This window comes from Tursiops truncatus, chromosome 17, assembly GCF_011762595.2.
Source record: "Tursiops truncatus isolate mTurTru1 chromosome 17, mTurTru1.mat.Y, whole genome shotgun sequence".
Taxonomy (NCBI): domain Eukaryota; kingdom Metazoa; phylum Chordata; class Mammalia; order Artiodactyla; family Delphinidae; genus Tursiops; species Tursiops truncatus.
In genome coordinates, this window is record NC_047050.1 from 30738410 (window position 1) to 30763903 (window position 25494).

Sequence of the window (25494 nt, forward strand, 5' to 3'; positions counted from 1 at the left end):
GCAAAGTTCCACCCCCAAAACTGGAGACACAGAAGAGTACGAAGAATCAGAAGCAAAAGTCCCTGAATCATTCCTGTCTGATATAGTAGAAGAAAAGAAGTAAAAGGCTATGCTAATATTCTGGGTGTAAGATCCCCAAAAGTCAAGTCCACCTAAAAAACTGACATTTAATCACAGGATTATAGACTGCTTCCTCACCCCAATACTTTACACTACACCAACAAGGCTCAGTATAATAACAGTGGATTACAAGTTAGAAAGCTGCAAGACACAAAGTTTATTTAAGAAAGAGCTTCTAGGATATTCAGAGACAACATGGGAGACAAAAACTAGGCCAGTAGAAGAAAATGAAGCTTCCAACACCTACAGCTACAAGAAAAAATAAACAGCCAAACTCCTAAGCAGATGAACATGAAACTTCACACTAAAGGCTTATTATCTCAGTTTCATGACCCAATATATCATGTCTGGCTTTCAAAAAAAATTAATAACATGCTAAAAGTCAAGAGAAAACACAGACTGAAGAGACAAAAGAATCATTAGAACCAGACTCTTTATGGCAGAGATTTTGAATTATCAGATCAGAAATTTGAATTAAATATGATCAGCATCCTAAGGGTTCTAATGGGAAAAGTGGACAACAAGAAAAAAACACATGAGTAATATAAGCAGAGAGATGGAAACTACAAGAAAGAATTAAAAGGAAATGCTAAAAATATATATATATTTATATATATATATTAATAGAAATGTCTCTGACAGGTTCATCATAAGACTATATAACCAAGGGAAGAATCAGTGAACTTGAAAATAACTCAGTTGAAACTTCCCAAATTGAAAAGCAAAGGAAAAAAAAAAAAAGGCTGGAAAACAGAACAGAGCATCCAAGAACTATGGGACATTTAAGTGTAACAGAACATAATGAGAATACTAGAAGAAGAAGAGAGATATGAACAGAGACATATTTCAAATAATGTCACACACCAAACCACAGATCCAGGACTTTCAGAGAAAAAATCTACATGCAGACATATTATATTCAAACTGCAGAAAACCAAAGACAAAGATAAAACCTTGAATGAAGCCAGAGGGGGGAAAAACACCTTATCTACAGAGGAACAAAGATACCAATTCAATTAGACTTCTCCTCAAAAACCATCTAAGCAAGAAGTATATGAACCAAGCAAGAAGAATATTGATATGCTAATAGAAAATGGTAACATATACAATGCTCAATATGACCAGAAAAGGTAGAAAAAGAGGAAATATAAAAACAAAAGCAAAACAAAATCCACAAAACAAAGAACAACAGCAATGGGCAGCAAAAAGTTACAAATATAGTAGATATTAATTTAACTATATAAATAACTACTTGGAATGTGAATAGCCTAAATATACCAATGAAAAGATAAAGACGATAAGAGTGGATTTAAAAAAAATAAAAAATCCCCAACTTTATGTTGTCTACAAGAAACTCACCTTACATATGTAGATTTTGACAGTTAAAAATAGGAGGATAAAAAATATACCATGCTACAATAATCAAAATAAAACCATAGTAGCTATATTATTTTCAGACAAAATCTTCCTCAGAGCAAAGTAAATTATCAGAGATAAAGAGGGGCATTACATAATGATAAAGGTGTCAATTTTTCCAAGGTGTAACAAACCTTAATATATATATGTTTAACAACAGAGCAACAAAATAAATGAGGCAAAAACTGATAGAACTTCAAGAAGAAAAAGGCAAGTGTACCATTTGTTGGAGACTTCAACACCACTCTATCAGTAATTGACAGACCCTGCTGATAGAAAATAGTAAGGATATAGTTGAACTGAACAGCATCATTAATCAACTTTATCTAATCAACATGTATAGAACACTTCATCCAAAACCAGCAGAATACTCATTACTCTCAATCTCACATGGAACATTCACCAAGAATACTAGGGAAAATCTCAAAATGCTTGGAGATACAGCAGCATACTTATCAGTAACATGTGAGTCAAAGAACGAAGATCTCAAGGAAATTTTAATATTACTTGAACTAAATTAAAACGACAATACAACTTATCAAAATTTGTGGGATGCAGCAAAAACAGTGCTTAAAATACAATATATAGCATTAAATGCATATTAGGAGGCAAAGAAAGATAAAAGTAATTAATCTAAACTATCATCTTAGGAAATTAGGGGAAAAAAAAGCAAACAGAAGAAAAATAAAGTTGGAACAGAAATCAATGAAACTGAAAACAGGAAAACAATACAGAAAAAAAAATTAAAGCCATTTCTCTGAAAAGATTAATATAATTAATAAACCTCTAGCCAGACTAAATAAAAAAAAAGAAGACACAAATTATTATCAGTTATGAAAGAAGACACATCAGTACTGATACCATGAATATTAAAAGGATGATAAAAGAATACTATGAACAAGTGTATGTCCATAAATGTGATAACTTAGATGATGTCATGGGCTGAATTGTGTACCTCCAAATTCATATATTAAAGCCCTAACTCTCAATGTAACTGTATTCAGAGATAGGGACTTTAAGGAGGTACTTGATAGTAAATAAAGTCACAGGTTGGACCCTAATTCTGTATGTCTGGTGTCCTTATAAGAAGAGAAGAAGACACCAGAAATCTCTTTCTCTCCAACCATACACAGAGGAAACATAGTTGTGTAAGCTTTATAGGTCTAAAACTGACCTATAAAGGACACAGATAAGGACACAGTGAGAAGGTGGCCATCTAAAAACCAGGAAAAGAGGCCTTACCAGAAAAGGACACTGACAGCACCTCAATTTTAGACTTCTAAGCTCCTAAACTGTGAGAAATTTAATTCCTGATGTCTAAGCCACCAAGGTTTTTGTTAAGGCAGCCTATAAAGGCTATTACTGATTTAACAGAACAACTCCTTTAAAAGACACAATCTATAAAAACTTCTACAAAGAGAAATAGGTAATCTGAACAGTCCTATATCAATTAAATAAATTGAATTAGAAATTAATACCCTTCCAAAAAAAAAAAAAAAAAGAACTAGGTCTAAACGGTTACACTGGTGAAGTCTACTAAACATTTCAGGAAGAAATCATACCAATTCTCTAAATTTCTTCCAGAAAATAGAATTCTTAACCCATTCTATGAAACTAGCATTACCCTACTACCAAAACCAGATAAAGACGTTACAAGAAAGGAAAACCGCTTATCAATATTACTCATGAACATAGATGTAGGAATCCTAAACAAAAATTAGCAAATCAAACTCTACAATGTATATAAAGAATTATTCACCATGCCAAAGTGGGATTTAGCCCAGGCATGAGAGTCTCATTCCACATTTGAAAATTAATTAAGCAAATCAATCACATTAAAAGGCTAAAGAAGAAAAAACATACAATCATAGCATAGATACAGAAAAAGCATTTGACAAAAGACAACTCCCACTCATACTAAAAATATTCAGCAAACTAGGAATGGGAGAACTTCCTCAACTTGATTAAACATCTAACAAAAAGCCTGTAGCTTATATTATACTTAATGGTGAGGAATTACATGCTTTTCCCTTAAAGACTAGGAAAAAGGCAATGATGTCTGCTCCCAGCACTCCTATTCAACATTGCACTGAAAGCAGTAGCTAATGCAATAAAATAAGCAAAGGAAATAAAAGCAATACAGATTGGGAATTAAAAAAAACAACAACTATCCTTGTTTTCAGATGACATGATTTTCTATGTAGAAAATATAAATGAACTGACCAAAAAAATATCCTGAACTGAGTGATTTATAGCAAAATTCTAGGCTACAAGGTTAATATACAAAAGTCAATTGCTATCTTATATATCAGTAATAAACATTTAGCATTTGAAATCTAAAACACAATACAACTTATAGTACAAAAAATATTTAAAGAAATCCTTAGAAATAAATCTATCCAAAATATGTGAGTATGGTTTGAATATTTGTCCCCCTAAAATTCATATGTTAAAATCCTAACCCACAAAGATGATAATATTAGGAGATGGGACCTTTGGGAAGTCCTTAGGTCATGAAGATGGAACCTTCATGAATGGGATTAGTGTCCCACAAATATCTCTAGCCCTTCTGCTATGTATGTGAATATCCAAGAAGTTTGTGACCTAGAAGAGGGCACCAACTATGCTGGCACCTTGATCTCAGACTCCCAGCCTCCAGAATTGTGAGAAATAAATTTCTGCTGTTTATAAGCCACTCATGGTATTTTGTTATAGAAGTCCAAATGGACTAAGATATATACAAAAGATTTATAAGATTAAAAGTATAAAATTCTGAGGAAAGAAATCAGAAACCTAAACAAATGGGGAAATATTCATGTTCATTAATGGTAACAATCAATATTAAGATGTCAGTTCTCCCCAGAATGATCTGTATATTCAAGGCGTTCACAATAAAAGTCCTGCTAAATTATTTCATGGGTGCCGGCATACCCTGTTTTATTGTGCCTCACAGATATTGTGTTATTTATAAATTGAAGGTTTGTGGCAATCCTATGTTGAGGAAGTCTATTGGCACCATTTTTCAAAACGCATTTGCTCACTGTGTCTCTGTGTCACATTTTGGTAATTCTCGCAATATTTCAAACTTTTAAATTATTATTATATTTGTTATGGTGATCTGTGACAGTGATCTTTGATGTTACTACTGTAATTGTTTTGGGGTAACATGAACCACTCCCACATAAAACAGTGAAGTTAAGAAATGTTGTCTGTGTTCTGACTGCTCCATTGACCTGACATTCCACTATTGCTCTCTCTCTCACTGGGCCTCCCTATTTCCTGAGGCCCAACAATATTGAAATTAGACTAATTAATTACCTAACAACTGTCTCTAAGTATTCAAGTGAGGGGAAAATCACACATCTCTCACTTTAAGTAAAAGTAATAAATGATTAGGTTTAGAAGGCATGTCAAAAGCTGAGATAGGACAAAAGCTAGACCTCTGCCCCAAATGGTTAGCTAAGCTATGAAAGTAAATGAAAAGTTCTTGAGGGAAATTAAAAGTGCTACTCCAGTGAACACACAAATAATAAGAAAGCAAAACAGCTTTATTGCTTATATGGAGGAAGTTTTAATGGTCTACATAGATCAAACCAGCCACAATATTCCTTTAAACCAAAGCTTAATTCAGAGAAAGGCCCTAACTCTCTTTAATTCTGTGAAGGCTGAGACAGGTGAGGAAGCTGAAGAAGAAAAGTTTGAAGCTAACAGAGGTTGGTATATGAGGTTTAAGGAAAGAAGCTATATCCATAACATAAAAGCACGAAGTGAAGCAACAAGTGCTGATACAGAAGCTTCAGCAAGTTATCCAGATCTAGCCAAGATAATTAATAAAGATTGCTACGTTAAACATTAAATTTTCAATGTAGATGAAACAGCTTTATTATATTAGAAGAAGATGCTATCTAGGACATTCATAGCTAGAGAAGAGAACTTAATGCCTGACTTCAGAGCTTGAAAGGATAAGCTGATTCTCTTGCTAGTGGATAATGCAGCTGGTGACTTTAAGTTGAAACCAATGTTCATTTGCTATTTCAAAAATCCTCGGCCCCTTAAAATTATGCTAAAACTACTCTGCCTGTGCTCTATGGGTAAAACAGCAAAGCCTGGATGACAATACATCTGTTTACAACATGGTTTACTGAATACTGTAAGCCCACTGTTGAGACCTAGTGCTCAGAAAAAAGATTTCTTTCAAAATATTACTGCTTATTAACAATTCACCTGGTCACCCAAGACCTGTGATGGAGATATACAAGATTCATGTTGTTTTCATGCCTACTAACACAACATCCATTCTGCAGCCCTTGGAACAAGGAGTGATTTCAACTTTCAAGTCTTATTATTTAAGAAATACATTTTGTAGGGCTATAGCTGCCATAGATAGTGATTCCTCTGAAGGATTTGGGTAAAGTAAACTGAAAATGTTTTGGAAAGGATTCACCATTCTTTATGCCATTAAGAACATTTGTGATTCATGGAAAGAGATAAAATATCAATATTCACAGGAGTTTGGAAGAAATTGATTCCAGTCCTCATGGATGACTTTGAGTGGTTCAAGACTTCAGTGGAGGAAGTAACTGCAGATGTGGTGGAAATAACAAGAGAATTAAAATGAAACATGAGCCTAAAGATGTGATTAAATTGCTGCAATCCCGTGATAAAACTTTAAATGATGAGAAGTTGGTTCTTACTGATGAGCAAAGTGGTTTCTTGAAATGGAATCTACTCTTAGTGAAGATGCTATGAAGATTATTGACATAACAAAAAAAACAGCATTCAGAATATGACATAAACTTGGTTGTTAAAACAGTGGCAGGGTTTGAGAGACTTGACTCCAATTTTGAAAGTGCTACTGTGGGTAAATGCTACAAACAGCGCTGCATGTTAGAGAGAAATTATTCATACAAGGAAGAGTAAATCAATGTGGCAAACTTCATTGTTGTCTTCTTTTAAGAACTTGCCTCAGCCACCTTGACTTTCACCAACCACCACCCTGAGCAGTCAGTAGCCATCAACAGCTGAAGGTTAGCATGTTTTATCAATAAAGTACTTTTAACTAAGGCATGCTCATTGTGCTTTTGGGCATAATGCTACTGAACACTTAATAAACTGTAATATAGTGTAAACAACTTTTATATGCACTGGGAAACCAAAAATTTCAAGACATCGCTTGATTGCTATATGAGCTTGATTGCTATATTCTCTTTATTTTGTTGATCTAGAACTGAACACAGAATATCTCTGAGGAATGCCTGTAATGGCAAACCGATTCTAAAGTTTATATGGGAAGGCAAGAGACTCTGAAAACACAACATAATACTGAAGAAGAAGAATAAAATCAGAAAACTGACACTATCTGATATCAAGACTTACTCTAAACCACAGTAATCAAGAAAGTGTGATATTGGTTTATGAATAGACACATAGATCAATGAAGCAGAATAAAGAGCACCAAAATTTACCCACGCACATAGGCAACTGATCTTTGACAAAAGATCAAAGGTAGTGGAGATAGAATGGTCTTTCCAACCAGTGGTGCTGGAACAACTGAACATCCACATGTAAAAAAATGAATATAGATTTTACACCTTTCCCAAAAACAAACTCAAAATGGATCATTGACCTAAATGTAAATGCCAAACTATTAAAATTTTAGAAGATAACATAGGAGAAATTCTAAGTGACCTTCTGTTTGGCAATGTTTTTTTGATATAACAACAAAAGCACAATATAGAAATGAAAATAATTGATAAGTTCTACCTTACTAAAATTAAGACTTCTGCTCTGCAAAATACACTAAAAAGAGAATGGAATGTCAAGCCACAGACTGAGACAACATATTTGAAAACATATCTGATAAAAGACTTGTAATCCAAAATATACAAAGAACCTTTAAAATAGCAACTCAATTAAAAGTTGGTGCAAAGATCTAAACAGTCATCTCACAAAAGAAGATGTACAGATGGCAAATAAGCATACAAAAATATGCTCAGCTTCACATGGCATTAGGGAATTGCAAGTTAAAAATTTGAGAAACCACGTATTAGAATGGTTACATCCAGAACACTGACAACACCAAATCCTGACAAAGTTGTAGAGGAACAGTAACTTCCATTCATTGTTGGTGGTAATGCAAAATGGTTTAGCCACTTTGAAGATAGTTTGGTAGTTTCTTAAAAAGCTAACCATAGGCTTACCTTATGATCAGCAAAATTATACTCCCAGGTATTTAGCCAAATAAGTTGAAAATTAATGTCCACACAAAAACCAGCCCACACACATTTATACTAACTTTACTCATAATTGCCAAGAACTGGAAGCAACAAAGAAGTCTTCAATAGGTGAACAGGTAAGCAAACTGTGACACATCCATACAATGGAATATTACTCAGTAATAAAAAGAAATGAGCTATCAAGTCACAAAAAGACGAGGAAATAAATGCATATTATTAAGTGAAGGAAAGCAGTCTGAAATGGCTACAAACTGTGTTTCAAACCATATGGCATTCTAGAAAAGGCAAAACTATAGAGACATTAAAACCATCAGTAGTGTCCTAAGGAGAAGCGGAATGAATAGGTGCAACAAAGGATTTTCGGAACAGTGAAACTAATTCTGTATGACACTGTAATACTATATGATATTATGCATTTGTCAAAATCCATAAAACTACAACACAAAGAGTGAACTGTGGTGTAAACTATCGATTTTAGTCAGTAATAGAGCAATACTGGCTCAACAATTGTAACAAATATCTAATACTAATTAAGATCTTAATAATGGGAGAAACTATGTGAGGGTGTATACTGGGAAGAGGTGGGGCAGTGAGAACTACCCATACTATCTGCTCAACTTTTCTGTAAACCTAAAATTGCTCTAAAAATAAAATCTACTAATTATTTTTAAAGCTGGATATATTCTTTTATTATTTCTAAAAAAAATATCTAGAGTTTATTCTGGGTGTTCTGTTAGAAAGTGATACAACTGTGACTAAAGATAGTTTTATTTCTTTACAGATCCTTATATCTTTTATTCTCTTTTATTACCTTACAACTATAAGTAGTTGCACAATGTTATTGGATGGAGATAGAGATAGCAGGTATTTTTTGTTGTTTCACTTAACGATTTTTTTCCGAACATCTCATGTTACAGTTGTCATATTATATGTGAAATACATAATGAAGCTGTAATTTTTGTTTTTGTAGATGCCATTTTTCTGATTATCTGTCTTTGCTTTGATTCCTAGTTATCATAAATGGAGGTTAAATTTTCTTGAACGCATTTTTGTATCTGTTAAGGTGATCATATAAAGAATTTCCTTTAATACTCCATATTACTCTCAAGACAGAAGGGAGGCCAGCCCTGGTTTTCTAAGTTGGGTTGAATAAACATGGTTTACATTTCTCTTGCATCCTGTTCCTTCTCTTTCAAAACAGGCATCATCACATTTATATGATTGTTAAACTTCTCCACGTGACTGTAAATTCCATGAGGATGGATGGAATCCCTATGTTTTATTTATTGTAATATCCCCAGTAACTAGCACTGTTCTTTGTCCAAACTGGTACTCAGTAAAACGTTGTTCAATCAGTTAATGAATGAATATGAACTAGCAGCAATTGCTACTCCAGATTGGAAGATACTCTCATCCCTTAAGCATGCTTCATTGAAGACAAGAAAGGATGATCCATTTGCATTGTTGTAAAAAGTTAAATGGTTGCTCTGATACCAAAAGTTAGTTAATAATTCAAAGATATATTGTTTAAATTGCAATTATTTATATACTTTATTATTTTATAATTTTTTAGATTATAAATACTTGATAAAGAATGTTGTGTGTTAGAATACTCATCTGAAAGTCTTTCAGAATGTTAACATTTATTCAAGAAGCTGGAAGATCTAGCTTACAAAAGTATTTCAAGGAATGTCTGTCTACAGGGTCCCCAAATGGACAATTTATTCTCTTCTCAATTGCAATTTTTTTTTATGTTAACATTACATCACTATATGTTACCATGTAGTCAGTGTGCATAAGATCTCAAACAAAATGTCGAAATACATAGTTGTGAAAAATTGAAAAGAAACAGTAATTCATCATTAGCTCTTTTACCTGTAAGTGATGTGCTTGTGCTGCCACTTCTGTCCTGTTAACGCATACCGCTTTCGACGAATATTAAATTTGGAGCTACCTCTTGTCTGGTCAGGTACACCACATCGAGGCTTCTTCATCCAGCTGCAAAAAGCAATATTTTCCAGTTATTTACCAACAACGCTAATCATTAATTTCAAAGAGAAATCCATTGAGAAGTTATGGCAGTGGTAATAAAAACGGGAAAACATAAAGGAGAATTTTGTCAGTTTTCTTGCAATTTGAATCTAAGTATTGTAGAAAGCATTTTTTTTTTTCTGGAATGATCAAGAATCACTAGTTTATAACTCATATCCTTTAGATAACTTTTCTTTCTAATTCATTTTGAGCTAACTGTAAACTAAGGTATTCTGATGCTTCTAACTAGAATCTGCTGTTAACAGATGTATGACCTTGGGAAAGTCTCATTCAGAAAATGAGACTTTTTAAAATAAATTTTCACTAAGGTCTCTTTCAGCTTTAACATTCAACAATTTTTAAAATCTATTACATGACCTAAACTCCAGGAATCAAGAAGATATATGCTACTCTCTTCTAGCTTAAATAGAAGGAAATTGTTGTTTAGAATAACATTTGCCTTTCTCCACTTTTTTCTTCTTTACACTTTAAGCATTATCCCAATTTTCAAATAACAGCCATTCTCTTTGAACCTTTAATAGTAACTGAATTCACTGCTTAAGAAATTTATTTCTGAATGTAATGTTTAGTATGACACCAGTAAAATTTAAATATTAACATTGGGAAAATAAAATGCTGGTTTTGATTTATTGATTTTTAATACTTATATAGATATAGTTGTCTAAATTTTTTTCTAGAGAGTCTCATTTGACCATTGTCATGTTTTCTATGTAGTCTTGCTTCTTGTCTAAGGAGAAAGATTGACATGATTTTTATTAGTTTTTCTTTAGTGACTCAGAATGGCTTTATCATCCATTAGCCCATTTAATTTAACAATTACAGAACTGAAGCAGAATCTTCATAGCATTACAGGCTTCAGAAAGTGGAAATGAGCAAAATAATTAATTTTTGTTATATTTCATCAAATAATTTCTATACTCTTTAAATGGAAAATAATTGACTGCAGAGATGACTGTCTAAAGATGTCCATTTCATGAAAATGACTGAAATAGTTTACATATTACATGGATAAATCAGCTAACTAGCTTTTATAAACATAAGAATAACATCATGCAACAATGAAAGCATGACTTTTACTTTTTAAGAAAGAAAACACTTTTCTGATAAGCATTATATGTTTCTCCTTTTTTATTCTCCTACCAGGAAAAATGTAGACATTGCAGTTAACAGACTTAACAAACTCCATCCTAGTTTATGATGCATTGTAGAGTTACTTCAGGAAATCACTCTTTCCCTTTATTAAAGTCTCCAAACCAAATGAGATGTCTTGTAAATGCTAATGCCTAGAAAGTTATACAGACCTATGGAACTGAAGTCTCTGGAGCCAAGAATTGAGATTTTTTACTTTTAACTAAAACTCCCAGGCCACTCTGAATTAGCAATCCCCAACCTTTTATGGCACCAGGGACCAGTTTCACGGAAGACAATTTTTCCATGGCGGGGCGTATGGTTCAGTTGGTAATGCAAATGATAAGGAGAAATGGGGAGTGGCAGATGAAGCTTCGCTTGATAGCCACCACTCACCTCCTGCTGTGCGGCTCTGTTCCTAACAGTCCGTGGCCTGTGGGGTTGGGGACTCCTGCTCTAAATCACTAAGTTTGAGATATATTTCACTAGAGCGTAAAACACTCAAGGGCAGGAGATCTACATACTCCCTGTACCTGTACAACCTCTAAAATTTAAAAGAGGCTTAATAAATAGGTGGATAGGGACATTTTTTAATGAAAACATATTTTTATTATATTCTGTAAGATCTAGATACATATTCAACTAAAAAATATTAAGCATTAATGGTTAATATTAATTAATTAATGATAATTTAAGTGGCTTTTATCAATGGCTATTTCATTAATCATACTCTCAACAAAAATTATATTTCTTAACCAAGTACTTATTCTGACATCTCCCTGAAAGTGCTGTGAGAATAAATAATTATTAAATATGAATAAATTTACTTAATGTTGATGTGATTACACTTACATTTAGCTAAAGAAAATATTGAAGTAAACACTCTAGGGAAAGAAATAATTTTGAAATGGATTGTGGGATAAAATTTGACAATTTGTATTTATCCTGATACATTATCAGATGAAATATGTTTTCAATGAGGATATATTCTCTAAAATTACTTTAACAATACATAAAGTTAAAAGATGAAGACAGCCATTGAAAACATTTAAATTTACTAATGTAAATTTCCATTTTAAGTTGTGCATATGTTGGACCTAGTAAAAGTTTTCTCAATGAAACATTGCATCTTCCAAAGGACAGGGCTTTTAGGGATGAGTATTAGATTCCTATGCTGAAACATATTTCTGCTAAATTCCTTATGTATTTCTTCAGCTTTTGCCCATTTCATATAATTCTTTCTTATGTTCCAACTATTTGTTTATATATTTACTCATTCTATCCTGATCCATTTATCTTACAATATTTTTAGGCTTTTATAATACGCTGAGATATATGAAAAAAAAGTGTGTATAAAAGATAAGGTAAGGGGTTCTTGCTGAGTTCCAGTCTAAGGTAAGACATTCATGATAAAAACAAAAAACAAAAAACAAAAAAAAATATAATTAGTTAAGTCTTCTCACATCTCCATCTAGCTATCTTGTCATCATTTCTAATTTTACATGTAATTTAAAATTATGATTTTTCAGCTCCAAATTTGCACCAATTCTTCTGATACCTTATCTCAGCCCAAAGTCTTTCTAATGCCTAAGCCAGGTATCCAGGTAACATCTTCCACTGATCTCTCTTCACATCCAATCAATCATGATGTAGTATCTTCTGCCTTTAAAACTTCTCTGTATCTCTTACTCTCAACAGTGCCTTCTCACTCCTAAAGATAAATCTTTTCAAAACACTGATGTATTTACTATACATTCTAAGTATGAAATTCTTTTATAGACAGAATCTTATTCAGGCATACTTAGCAAGGATGCCCCCCATCTCCCTGCTTCCCAAGATCCACACAAGTTCTACAGAAACAAACCTCTTTCTGCCTTTGTATACAGTGAACTCTGGAATACTTTTGCCTCCTTATTTACAGTGACAATCCTAATCCTCCTCATTATTCAACTCCCACAGGTACAGTTTACCATCTCAACACAGCATGTATTATAGTGTATATTACAATGTGTACATCTCTGTCTCTGTCTTCTACTAGCCTGTGAGTCAAACCAGAGACGCCTGTATGGGACCGGTGCCCAGGGAAGCTTCCAGTGAAGAACATGAAGCAAATGAACTGTCTTCATGCATTTTTTTTTGCACATACCGATCTCCCTCACTATCCTATATGTTTCTTGAGGACTTTGTAACTCTTACAGCTCTGTGCCTTGAACAAATGCTTACTATGCAGAGAGATGTTGTGTGAAACTTTATATAAAATTAAATCATAATGTAGATGACTTAAGTGTAAGAAATAAACATAAGAACAGGCATGAGGTAATATAAACTAGTAATTTAATTCAAAGAACACTTAATGAGGGTTGGTCAAGATAGCTCTATGTTAATTTCACCAATACATGTACCCAAATATTCTGGCACAGAGATATTAGCAGGTATTAATTATCAAAATATGTAAAATCCCAAAAACATGATCAGAGCACATCTTGACACTAAATATGTCACACAGTATCTGAGCTAAATCTGTCCTTGGGATTTTTATGTGATTCCAAACATTTGTTCTTTAATTTTATAAGCATTTGTTTCTTTCTCTTACAATTTTTAAAGTTCTCAGTGATATCAAGAATGGTCAGTGTTTACTAGAATTCATCAATGAATTAAATGCTGTCTAATATTAAATGTAAAATTGGCATGTTAATTTTCTTATTCAGTTAGAGTCTGGCAGTTCATTTCTAGTTATCATGCACCAAAATGTTAGTTCCATTCATATATCAATTTGATAAATCCCATATTTACCTATACACAAGAGTGCAGAAGTAAAGAGTGCAATTTTACTTTTGCATGCAAAAGTAAAATTGATTGTCTCACCCAAGGTAATAACTACATCATATGAAAAGGAAAGGTGTTGAAGTGTATGTGTGTGTGTGTGTGTGTGTGTGTGTGTGTGATTTTCAAGTCGTACTTTTTTGTGAAAGTATCATAGCTAAAACACTTATTTTTTCAGTGTGTCAACACACACTCATATACCTGTGCTTCTTTACTGACTCATTTGCTAAGAATTTTTTTTTTTTTTTTTTTGTGGCACGCGGGCCTCTCACTGTTGTGGCCTCTCCCATTGCAGAGAAGAGGCTCCGGATGCACAGGTTCAGTGGCCATGGCTCACAGGCCCAGCCGCTCCGCGGCATGTGGGATCCTCCCAGACGGGACACGAACCCGTGTCCCCCGCATCGGCAGTCGGACTCCCAACCACTGCGCCACCAGGGAAGCCTTGCTAAGAATTTTAAGTTGACATTCTAAAGCAAACAAAGACATGGGGAATGAGCACTGGGCTCGGGGGGTGGGGGTGGGGGTGGGGGGCAGTGAGCTACAAGAGAGACATTTTGTAATTTCAAGTTGTAAGTCACGGCACCACCCCAATTTTCATAAATATAATACTGATATTCAGTATTGGTTTAACTGTTTAGAATACGGAGCATTTTTAAACTAGTTTGGTGGATCATTAATGTCTTTGTTTAAATTAACTCAATTTAAAAATGAAAAATATCTAAAAATCAGTTATCTTGTGAGGAGTTACATTATAAAAGTTGGAAGCAGGGATCCAAGAGCCAGACTGCCAGGGTTCCCATCCAGCTTCACTGACTCACAAGCCCTGTGCTATTATTCAGTCTACTGTTTCTTTCTATTCCTTAGTTTCCTCTTCTATAAAATGAAATGATTGTACTATTATTGAGTTAATGTGAGGATTCAATTAGTTAAATCAGGTGAAATACTTAGAACAGGTCCTGGCAGATAGTAACTGCTATTATTATTAACTTATAATTTTAATATTATTTTTAAAATATCAGGAAGTAGTTATACTAGTAGTAGTAGAAGCAGCAGCAGCAGCATACAGATATCTATGTTTCTACATTTTTCAGTTCACTTTGACTTGTATGTTGACATAAAGCACTTTGTTATTCAAGACAGGGATATTCTTAGTATTTTGATAACAAATATGCCAACAGACACATTATCTTCTGTTTTATGTAAATAAAGTAACCATAATCTTCTAAGCAAGTTTACAGTAATGTTAAAAGCCACTATATAGGAAACAGTATCCATTAGCTTCAGTTAAAAAAGAAATTAATTAGTTGGGCATTCATGTCCAACTAATATATAGGGCTGCCCACTGCATGACTCCAAGAAGCTCCTTCAAGTTGTAGTCCATGCCCCTGATGCCCCTATAGTGGGGCTGCAGGAAGGCAGCTCCTCAATAGAATAAGATGGGAATGCCACTCTTTGGCTTTGGGGTTGGGGCTGTGCCACACAGTGGCCCTGTGTACATATATCTACCTTTACCAAGGGAAAAAATACTCAAAAATATATATTTTGTGCCTTAGGCATAAGTAATCTTAGAAAATATTCATCAACATAATATATTAAACAGGTTTCTATCCTCCAAACTTTTCCAAGTTCTAATGAAAGGTAAGAGTAATACCTATGATTATAGTTGTCCCAAGAAATCTTTCTAGAAATTTTAAAATATGCTTATATTTATTATGTTAAAAATCCTTAGGCTTTGCTTGTATTCAAGTTCAATAATAATGAAGAAGATTTTTCAAAAGAAAATTAACTTAGGGCTCAAAATGTAGATAGGCTGATAGCTCACTCTGGTCCAGAGTTTCTTTTTTCTATCAACTCATTAGCAGCCTGCATGGACCCACACGTTATTTCCAAAGCTGAAACTGCAAAGTTAAAGTACTTAAAAACCCAAGCACAGAGAATAAGTGTATTAAGCCTCCATGATCTGCAATGTGAACAAAAGCTCTGTTACAGCGTCACCTCTTTCTTAAGCTTTCACCTCTCACCTTTTACCTTTTGGAATGGGGCTCTAAGGACCCTGCTCATTTAGCTGTTAACCAACCTTCTGCAGCTACCAAGATGTGGACTGATCCATGCTATAATGTTATAGCTTTGAGTACCATTGTTATGTTAAAAAATAACAAAGAAAAATCTTTAATTACTGATGGATCTATCTTTTATATCCAAATTGAAAATGAAGAGTCTTAACTTGATAATTTAGACAAAAGAAAAAAAATCATGGAACATCTGGATAAGTAGACCAAAAAACTTGTAGTTCTTGATATATCTAAATAAATACTTGAATTCCAAAATCAGGAGTTCAAATATCACTACAGTTTCATAATAATTCTTTGAATAAAGCTACTTATTCAGTCTTAAAATAATTTTTAATTAAGACAAATTTCTGGGCATGATTTAAATAAATTAAACAGAATTACTAAGATCATCCAGTATACATGTATAAATGTATATATGTTTGTATGTGTATACACACACACATACACATATATATATATGGAGAGAGAGAAAGAAAGAGAGAGAGATAAAAACAGAAAGAAAGATCACCTTACAAATCCCATCAAGTATGCTTCAGGGCATAACATTGTGCACACATAAAAAGATAAACTAAAATTTTAAAATACTTATTATTAATATTATAAAAACATATTAGACTCATTCTTATTATTGCCTTGCTATCCTTTTCCGTCCTTGCAAAACTCTGCATTTTTATGCATAACATAGATTAATTCACTTATTAAGGAATTTAAGTGAGCTTGCTTACTAAAATTAGCTAAGTAACCAATAATTTAAAAGAACCATTGCAACATATGATAATTAGCTCATTTTGGGTGGGGATGGTATAAGTATTTACCACTACTATCTCTCCAATACCAATGTTAATTCAAAAGCTATATAATATGCCACTTAAGGTACTAACCAGATTTGTTGCATGAAAATGGTTAATTTCTTCAATGTAATATAGGGATTATTATAATTGGCATCATTACTTTTCATTACCCAAGAATTATAGATTGAATCCGCCAAATGTCTGTCTGCCAAAAAAGAATATAATTACTTTATTTAAAAACAATTGATTTCAACAAGACTCTAAAATTAGATAAATGTTTATGGCATTTAAATGCCGTAATGAATGAATGAATCCTAAGACATTATTTTAATACTGATGAATAATTCTAGGTCTCTAATTTTACTACATATTTTATGTAATAAGACTTAGATGAAAAAAATCATACATTATAATTTGACTATGTAAAATAATAGAATGCAATTTCAGCATGGATTGTTACCACACATTCATTTAATATTACAGAAGCACAGAAAATTGCTTAAGTAGCATGATTATAGGGATTACACTTACAAAAATGGTACATAATTTGAGCTGAGTACCCTGAGCAACAATACCCCAAGACTGGGGATACATCAGTGGAAAAAAACAGACAGGAAGCAAATGAAGCTGCTTCTAGTATGAAGCAGGGTTTCTAGTATGAGTGACAATGAGAATGACACAGAGGACAGAGGAGGCATCACAGTCTAGGAAGGGAAAGGACCAGGGTTCAACAAGGCTTTAATGGGTTCACATAGAAATAACGACCAAGTGTAACACTCTCTTTAAAGAGAAAGATGTATTTTTAATTTCAAAATAACTGAGTTAGAACAAAACTCTTTTAAAGAAAAAAAACAAAAAGCAAGCAGAAAAACTGGTTGGTTTTAAATTTAAGGCTGCTTATTTAGTTGATCTTTTCTTTATAATGCTATAGCTCACAGAAATGTTACTTTAACACCTGCACACTGACACATTCCTTTCTTTTGGTCTGTAATCTGAGCCACTGTATGCCAGGAAAAGACCCGTGTCTTTTTCTGCACCTCTGCATTTTTTACTTCATACTGCTGTTCAGACCCCTTTCCACAGGAAGGGTCCAAATAAATCCTGCACACATTCCTCTTCCATTATGTCCTGACAAAGACCTTTTTCTAGCTATTTTAGGGAATCAAACTTATCCATCCTGAGTCTTTTCAATGATTAGCAGGGGCTTTCAAAAGTGGGGGGAAACGCAAATGACACCTTTTATAGGACTCCACTCTCTCAATTTTAGTATCTAGTAATAAGCATATTTAAAATAATTTGTTTCCCAAGTCACCATTTATTGTATTTTTAAAAACTGTGTCATAATTTCCAAAAAAGTGAATTAGAAGGTATCAGCTCTGCGTTAGGGAACAAGAAAGCTTGTCCAGAGCGCTTTTTAAGTTGTTGGGATAGAGTACAATATAAATGGAGTTCTGTATTGTACACAGCAATGAAACACAGGGCTTGCTGGAGGTTTTGCTTATTAATTTAACACTATATTTATTTTGGATAAGAGGTATCTTATGACTTAAAATGAACTTTTGATAGTATACTATTAAGAGAGAATTGCGATGATTACAGGGCAGTAGATCCAAAATATCAAAATTGTATTCCCAATATTAATAACAGGTTTCTCATTCTCACAGAATGCATTATATTAATTCTTCATTCTGTTTTCACAGACTCAAATCAAATTCAATATTTAAGTATCTATGAAAAATGTTAGGAGAGGTAATGTATTTATTTATTTATTTATTTTTAACATCTTTATTGGAGTATAATTACTTTACAATGGTGTGTTAGTTTCTGCTTTACAACAAAGTGAATCTGTTATACATATACATATGTCCCCGTATCTCGTCCCTCTTTCATCTCCCTCCCTCCCACCCTCCCTATCCCAATTTAGTTTTTCAAACTGCTTGAAAACTGTTTAATCTTCAAGCCATTGTTATATGTTTTTTTCTGTTTTGATGAAATAGAAATAGTATGACTAACATCATACTTTAAGTATTAGAAGGCAAAATAGAATTTTAAAATTATATATTTAATTAGTTTAACATGTAAGAATTAATTATATACTCCTGAGTCCAGGCACTTCAGGTATTTAAGAAAAATGTGTCATTTCTCAAAGGTACACAGCATGGTATAGTGGAAACTTCCCCAAGTAAATGTCAAAAAATCTGGACTCTGAAACTAATCTGGACTTCAACTAGCCTTTGACTTTCAGTTTTCTACTTGAAAAAGTGGAGAGAAAAATGTATTCTTATCTTCCCTATTGTGTAGGTTTAATGTGTGTTGATCATTATAAATGCTGAAGTAGATTTGAGTATCAAAGACTCAATGAACACAAATAATTCTTCCCTGCACTAAAAGAATTAATCATTTCCTCCTTTGTTGTCTAGAAACAATAATGCTGTTTCATAGTGTACTTGTGGTAAAACAATTTATGACTGTGTCTAGCTACACAGTTAACTTGAAGTTCCTTTGAAGAAGAGACTATGTCTTTTGGATCTGTATATGCCTCTTTCACAGATAAAATGCCCAGTAAAGTGTGACTGGTTGAATAAATAAATGAACATATGATTGATAAAACAATAAATAAAATAACAAATTATTAAAGAGTAGAAATAAGTCCTTTGTTACTAAAAGATTGAAAGCACAGACTTTTCAGTGAAAACTCTTCCCTTGATTTAACTAGTATGAGAATTGTCACTAGCAGAAAGCTAGTAAGCTATTAACTGGCTCTCTGATTCCCTCCCCCTCAAAAACAGAGCCTGATTTACAGTTTCCTATTTTCCTCGGTTTCAATATTTTGACTTTGGCCAATTTCAAGCTACTGCTGTGATATCATTTAGGGAAAGAGATGTGCACACACAACTCCCTCCAGCCATACAATCCAGCTCCAGCACATCACTTATCACCACTCTTCTAGTAGTGGCTTCAGCTGTACATCTACTTTAACTCCCATTGTTGGTATTTTCTTTCCTAATTTGAAAATGTATTGCTTAAGTCCAGGTGAATAAACTTAATTTTGTGTTTTAATTTTTTATGAAATTTCAGGGGAGTGGAGTTAACATAGATTAAGTTCCAAAGAAACATTCATGAGAAATATCATTCCATTTGTAGTTGGTGGAGTTCACTAAGGGTTTTTCAGACCACTTAGTTTGGCTCAAGAGCTGAGAAAAAAAGAGTGCTGATGCCATTACTTACTCAATTGTGTTTCGGTCCACTTTTCCTGTCATGTTAATGCCGTAGAACTGCTGCATCGCAGCTAAGGCAGACTGCATGGTCTCTGCAGAGCGCAGCACCGACATTCTGGGGTCAGTCGGTGGAAGGTAGCCGTACTTCTGTAACCAAACCTGCAATAACAAGTACAGCTCTTTTTAGATCAACTTCACAATTTAACAGGAATTTTATGGTAATTAAGTTCGGTCTATAGTTGATTTTTAAACTTTATTTCCTCTCCTAAGGGCATATATTATTTAATTTTGTCTCTTTTTAACACATATTATGTAGTTTAGGTTATTTTAGTATAATTTCAGTGGTTGTTACAGATCTTTCTAACATACACACAAACTCTAATTGTAAAGAAAAAGATTAATCATTTGTCTCAAGCTTACACTGTATAGAATACTATAGTAGATACTGGATAAAATCACAAATAAGATCATCCCTGCCCTCTAGGAACTCAACTTCCCAAAATGAAGATATTTTTTCAAGAGTATGACCCCACTGAGACATCTATGCTGAAAGGGGAAGTTAATGTGCATATGCCACATCTGAAATGTCATTTTCCTGAATAATTAGTCACTGACTATAGCTGTTACCAGTAGCATCATCACATGTAGACCAATTATTCTATAATGACATTTGGGGTATGAATTCTATGCAACTGGTCTATCCAATTGTAGCTAGATATCTTCAAGGACAGGGAACTCTTTCTCATGTAAATGATATCCTTTCATTTATTTACAGTTGATTCACTTCAAACCAAATCATGTAAGTGACCAAACTTTTCACATACAGATAAAATCAGACTATTTAGGTGAGAATATTTGTCCCTCTCCTTAAGGATATCATGATTTTAGTTCTGGTCTTCCCTAGGGATGAGAGATTTGGGAGGATAGTGAGAGGAAGATATTGATGTTGAGCTCACACCCAGTCATGATTACAGCCAAAATCCGAGTCATTTAAGGTTAGATTTTAAAAATAACCCAAACTTGGGTTATCTGGGGGGGGATCTCTACCAGAGAGTGGATGCTTTCTAGTTTTACAATTCTATATATTCATTTTAAATGCACAATCATATGTCCAGCTCATATCCCATCCTGCTGTCCCTTACTTCAATCTTTCATAAGGCTCTAAGATTTCTTGAAGATTCCTGTCAGATTGAGAAAGGCCAGGTAATTCTGCCTTTGGCACAAAATAAAAGCTGTGCTATTTAACGGAAGGTATTCACCAGTATTTGTTTCCCCTCCCACCTGAGTCTATTCATCATATAATGATCCTGTGAAGTTGTAGCTTTCTCCCAATACCTGATACACTTCCATTATGACCTTACAATTAAAACAGAAAAGAGTTATTTTCTCATTGAAAATAAACAGCAATTATAGAAGTTAAATTTCACCAAAAGAGATATTAAATATATCAGCTTTTTAACATGTAAAACACAAGGTGGAATCTTTTGTGGTATTTCCAAGAAATTGACCCCCCAAAAGTGCAGCGCAACCCCTTGAAAATAAGACAAAACATTTATTCTAAAACTATTTAAGGGATTAGCAAATGCATCACTGTCACGAAGGTTTACTGTTGAAATTCCATCTAGTAAACTCATCTACCACATAGTGAAAACATGCCCAGACACTCTCCTCATCTAATCTATAATGAATAGGCTGCTAGGGAAGACATATATTCAGTAACCTAGTCAACAGTGGTACAGTCTGAAATAGACCTTTTTTTTTTTTTTCCTGAATGAAGGAGACAAGATTTCACTGACAATATATTACTTACTAGGAAATTCAATACCTATTTTCAAACAATTTCACCCAAATTAGATTTCATTGTGATTTTTAATAGTATACATGCACAAATATTCTGAAATTGAACTCTTTTCTTTTTCCCATAGCACTTTGTTTGCATCCATTTCTTACTTGCTATAGAGTAAGAAACCTTGTTGCTAGGTTACTCAAGGGCGCTAAGCTACTGTCAATCACGTTTGTGAGAACAACAAAGAAAAAAACTGTTAATAAGCCCTATGATTTACATACAAATAGAGACTATAAAATATATGAATTTTAAGTGCATAATGAAAAAATAGCATGCTCTAAAAAATATGTATTTGATTTATGCCTTAGGCTTTCAAACAAATAAGTTAGAATTACATAAAAAAAGAATGGTGATTTTTCTCTAAATTATTTTTTATATTATGTCATTCATCATGAAAGGCTGTTTCTCCAAATGAATAAAAAGTGCATAACTATTTTTAATTGTAAAATATCAGAAAGGCTAAGGAATCTACCATTTTATGATCAAAGTCTGTTTCTCGGCTGACAAATCAATGTCAATAAGATTATGGGTCACTTTGAGTTGTCCATTCTTCATACCATTGTTATTGGTTAATCAAGAAATCTTTTCTGACATCATCAATAATTGACCAGGAATAATTATCAATTAAAATTTGTAATGCAAATTTCCACAAAACAGTGGAAGATCAAACATGACTGTATTGGTGTCACATTATAGTATGAATTCAGCAAGGCCTCAATAACATTTCTTATTGAAGCAAAGCCTGCTGTAGACAGCTTTACTCTAGGTCAAGGTGAAAAGTAAGTGACTATACCTACAATGCTTTCAAGTAGTAATTTTATCTTCAGTGCCTATATATGTGTATATATATATATATATATATATATATATATATATATATATATAATCCAATGTATAAAATACAGATGAAAACAAATATCTGTTTAAATAATTTTTTAATCACCAAGGGGATATCCTCTCTTGAGTTTGCTTTTGTTTTCTGTTATTTCATTTATGTTGTTGAGACCACAGAATTCTGAGAGTCCAATCATTTTTGGTATGATAGGAAAAAGTCTGTACCTAACAGCCCTAAATAATAAGATGCTAATGCTCTTTGTATGAGGATAATTTGGTCAACATGGTGATGTAAAACTAGCCAAATACAAGCCGTACTGTACACTCAGCATCAAGGGTAGGAAAACACTCTGGCCGAAATTCATAGTGCTTTGTAAACACTGACATTTAAGTTACCAATGAATTAAGATCAGGTTCAAAAAGTGAAGATCAGGAATAAACACTGGCTCGAAATCGTCAAAGAAGTATAGGAGTCTTTGGTATAAGTAACCTTATTCTACTCTATAGAATAAAACATGTTTGTTGTACAAACAGAGCAAGATAGGTGGCTTAGCATGTCATCATTCTATAGTAGTGAACAATAAGAAGTTTGGGAAATTGGGGTATAATAGAAGTGACATAGAAGAAACCTTTCTTTATAACGTTTTTGTTTTCTACTAAATTATAGTATCTTATTTGATAAAAAATTAAATTAAATCTACAAAGTAAAATTTGAAGGTACACCTTATCTCTTAAAGACTATGCCATAGACATCCATCTTCATACATTGTTGTATGAAATATATCCCTATTTTGTGCCTTGATGTATTTTCAATGTTTTAAAATGCACATAATGGATAATTAAGGAAAACTTTCTTTATGTGTGCATTTTGGGGAAATGATATTGTATGTGTAGGGTCCATGTGAGGCTTGAGAATATATAAAGCCACCAGCATAATTCTTGCTCAATAAGCCATATTATTATTTTATGCTTAATAATTGTTCTGAGTTCTTGAAATTGTTCCTACTGAAGTTAAGATTTGTCCTTGGAATGAGCAAGACTGAATATGCAGGTGAGATTTAAGTAGTCAGAATTGTGATGAAAGAGAAACTACAGAGGGTACAGAATCATATATTGCTTGAAAATTCCCCAAGTCCCAAAACAAAAAGGGGAAATGTAAAAAAATTGGCAAATTAGTTTTTATTTTGTTTTCTTTGCTTTATTTTGCTCACTGGATTGACGTGCATTTGAGAGTATAGAAAATATATTAGGAGACAAACAGCTTTCTTTGAGGGAAATCTTGACTCCTTTTACTGTCTAGGATTCAGCCCATCTCATTATCACTAAAACAAGCAACTACAGAACCTCAAATGGTGCAACAAAATCTAACCTTGAATTACATTCTCTGTTACTAATATATTCAAATACCTTGCTGTCTTGTGGACAAAACCAATGTCCTACACTTAGTGATTACCTAAATGGAGGAAAAACCAGAAGAGTTATTTTCTCTGCAGAGCAAGAAGATATATCAGGCAATAAAAGGCAAACACTTAAATTCTGTGCTAATAGATATTGCCTTTACTAGATTCTAATATAAATAAGGAGCAGCAGACACACAAAGTTCCAGTAAACTCATTAAGAAAGTGTCCTTGTCACAAACATTTCATGTAACCATATAGTGAAAACCTGTATTAATTGACTTAGCTATCCATATCCATATATCAGGGTGGTATCCTGAAATATGGCTTTCAACAGCAATAACAACGAGGAGACATTAATAGTTCTTATGCCTAATGGCAAATGTAAGCAGAGCATTTTTAGAATATATATTCTTATTTAATCTCTCAGTCCAGTACTGAAATCAAGAGAAGTAAATTTTCCTCCAGCTGTTGAGGCTAATAAGTTTATCAATACCTTAATATAAAATTAAGATATTATTACTCATTTACTCAAGTGAATCACAAAGGCAAGAACCCTAAATCTCCCTCACTGACAGGACCCAACACATTGAAATGAGAGAACACAATGAAATGAAACACAGACATCCTTCCTCCTGAAAAAAAAATTAAATGATTAAAATAATAAATTTATTAGGGCATGAAGGGATGTATTTTAGATATTATAGAAATTCTTGGAGAGGAAGAAAAGGGAAGTAGGGTTTGGAATCTTACTTAACCTGAAAGATCACTTTGCCAGTCCATATTCCTATTTGTGACTGAGCCAGTTATTTCAGGCATAGTTTCATTTCAGCTGATGTTTGGTAAAGCCAAATGCAAGCTTCATATACCCAGTGATTATATGATCCAAATTATAGTACTCAGTATGGAAGAACAAAGAAATGGGTGATAAGTATATTTTTATGATAACAATCACTTCCTTTTAAATAATTATGCATTTTTTATTATATTGGCACATACATTTTAAAAATTATTGGCTTCATGTTAAATTGAACATATTTACTAACAAAATATTTAAATCTATTCTGATATAATTAACTGAGTTTCTTAATAAAATGCAACTGGAAGAATGTATTTTTAATAGTTAAATTTTCATTGTTATCAAGTTATTTTCCATTTTCAATATGAGACTTCCAAACATACTTGTAAAATTCTGTTATTAACCAAAATAAACAACTAAAACCTGATCATACCTTGTTTTGTGGTACCATCAGCAAAGTTAGCAAAAGCTTGAGGACATTTTTCACTGACATTCCATATATTCACTGGTTATAAAGAGTGGCAGAATTTAGGACCTAAATTGTCTAGTCTGAAAAGTGGCTATAAATATGAATTATAACTACCTATTAACCAAAAAACTTATGTGGGAGCAGTCATTCAGAATTGGTCAAATTGAAAATTCATAGGATAAGTTAATGAGGCAAAAATTAGTGTTTCTGTTCATTCAAAAATCTAAAGGAGCTCTAAATCACCATCCCATCCCCACCATGAATGAATCAGTGTTTGAAATTTCATATATAGT

At 33.1% G+C, this 25494-nt stretch overlaps 1 protein-coding gene across 1 annotated transcript in view; it reads right to left on the reverse strand.

Annotated features, from left to right (window-relative positions):
• Positions 1–25494, reverse strand: part of MMP16 (matrix metallopeptidase 16) — a 342034-nt gene that overhangs the window by 168064 nt on the left and 148476 nt on the right. Inside the window, exons 2-3 of the mRNA XM_019926341.3 lie at positions 19867–20015; positions 9648–9770 (exon numbers count right to left, since the gene is read on the reverse strand). Coding sequence (XP_019781900.1) covers positions 9648–9770; positions 19867–20015 — 272 coding nt within the window. The remainder of the gene's footprint in view (positions 1–9647; positions 9771–19866; positions 20016–25494) is intronic.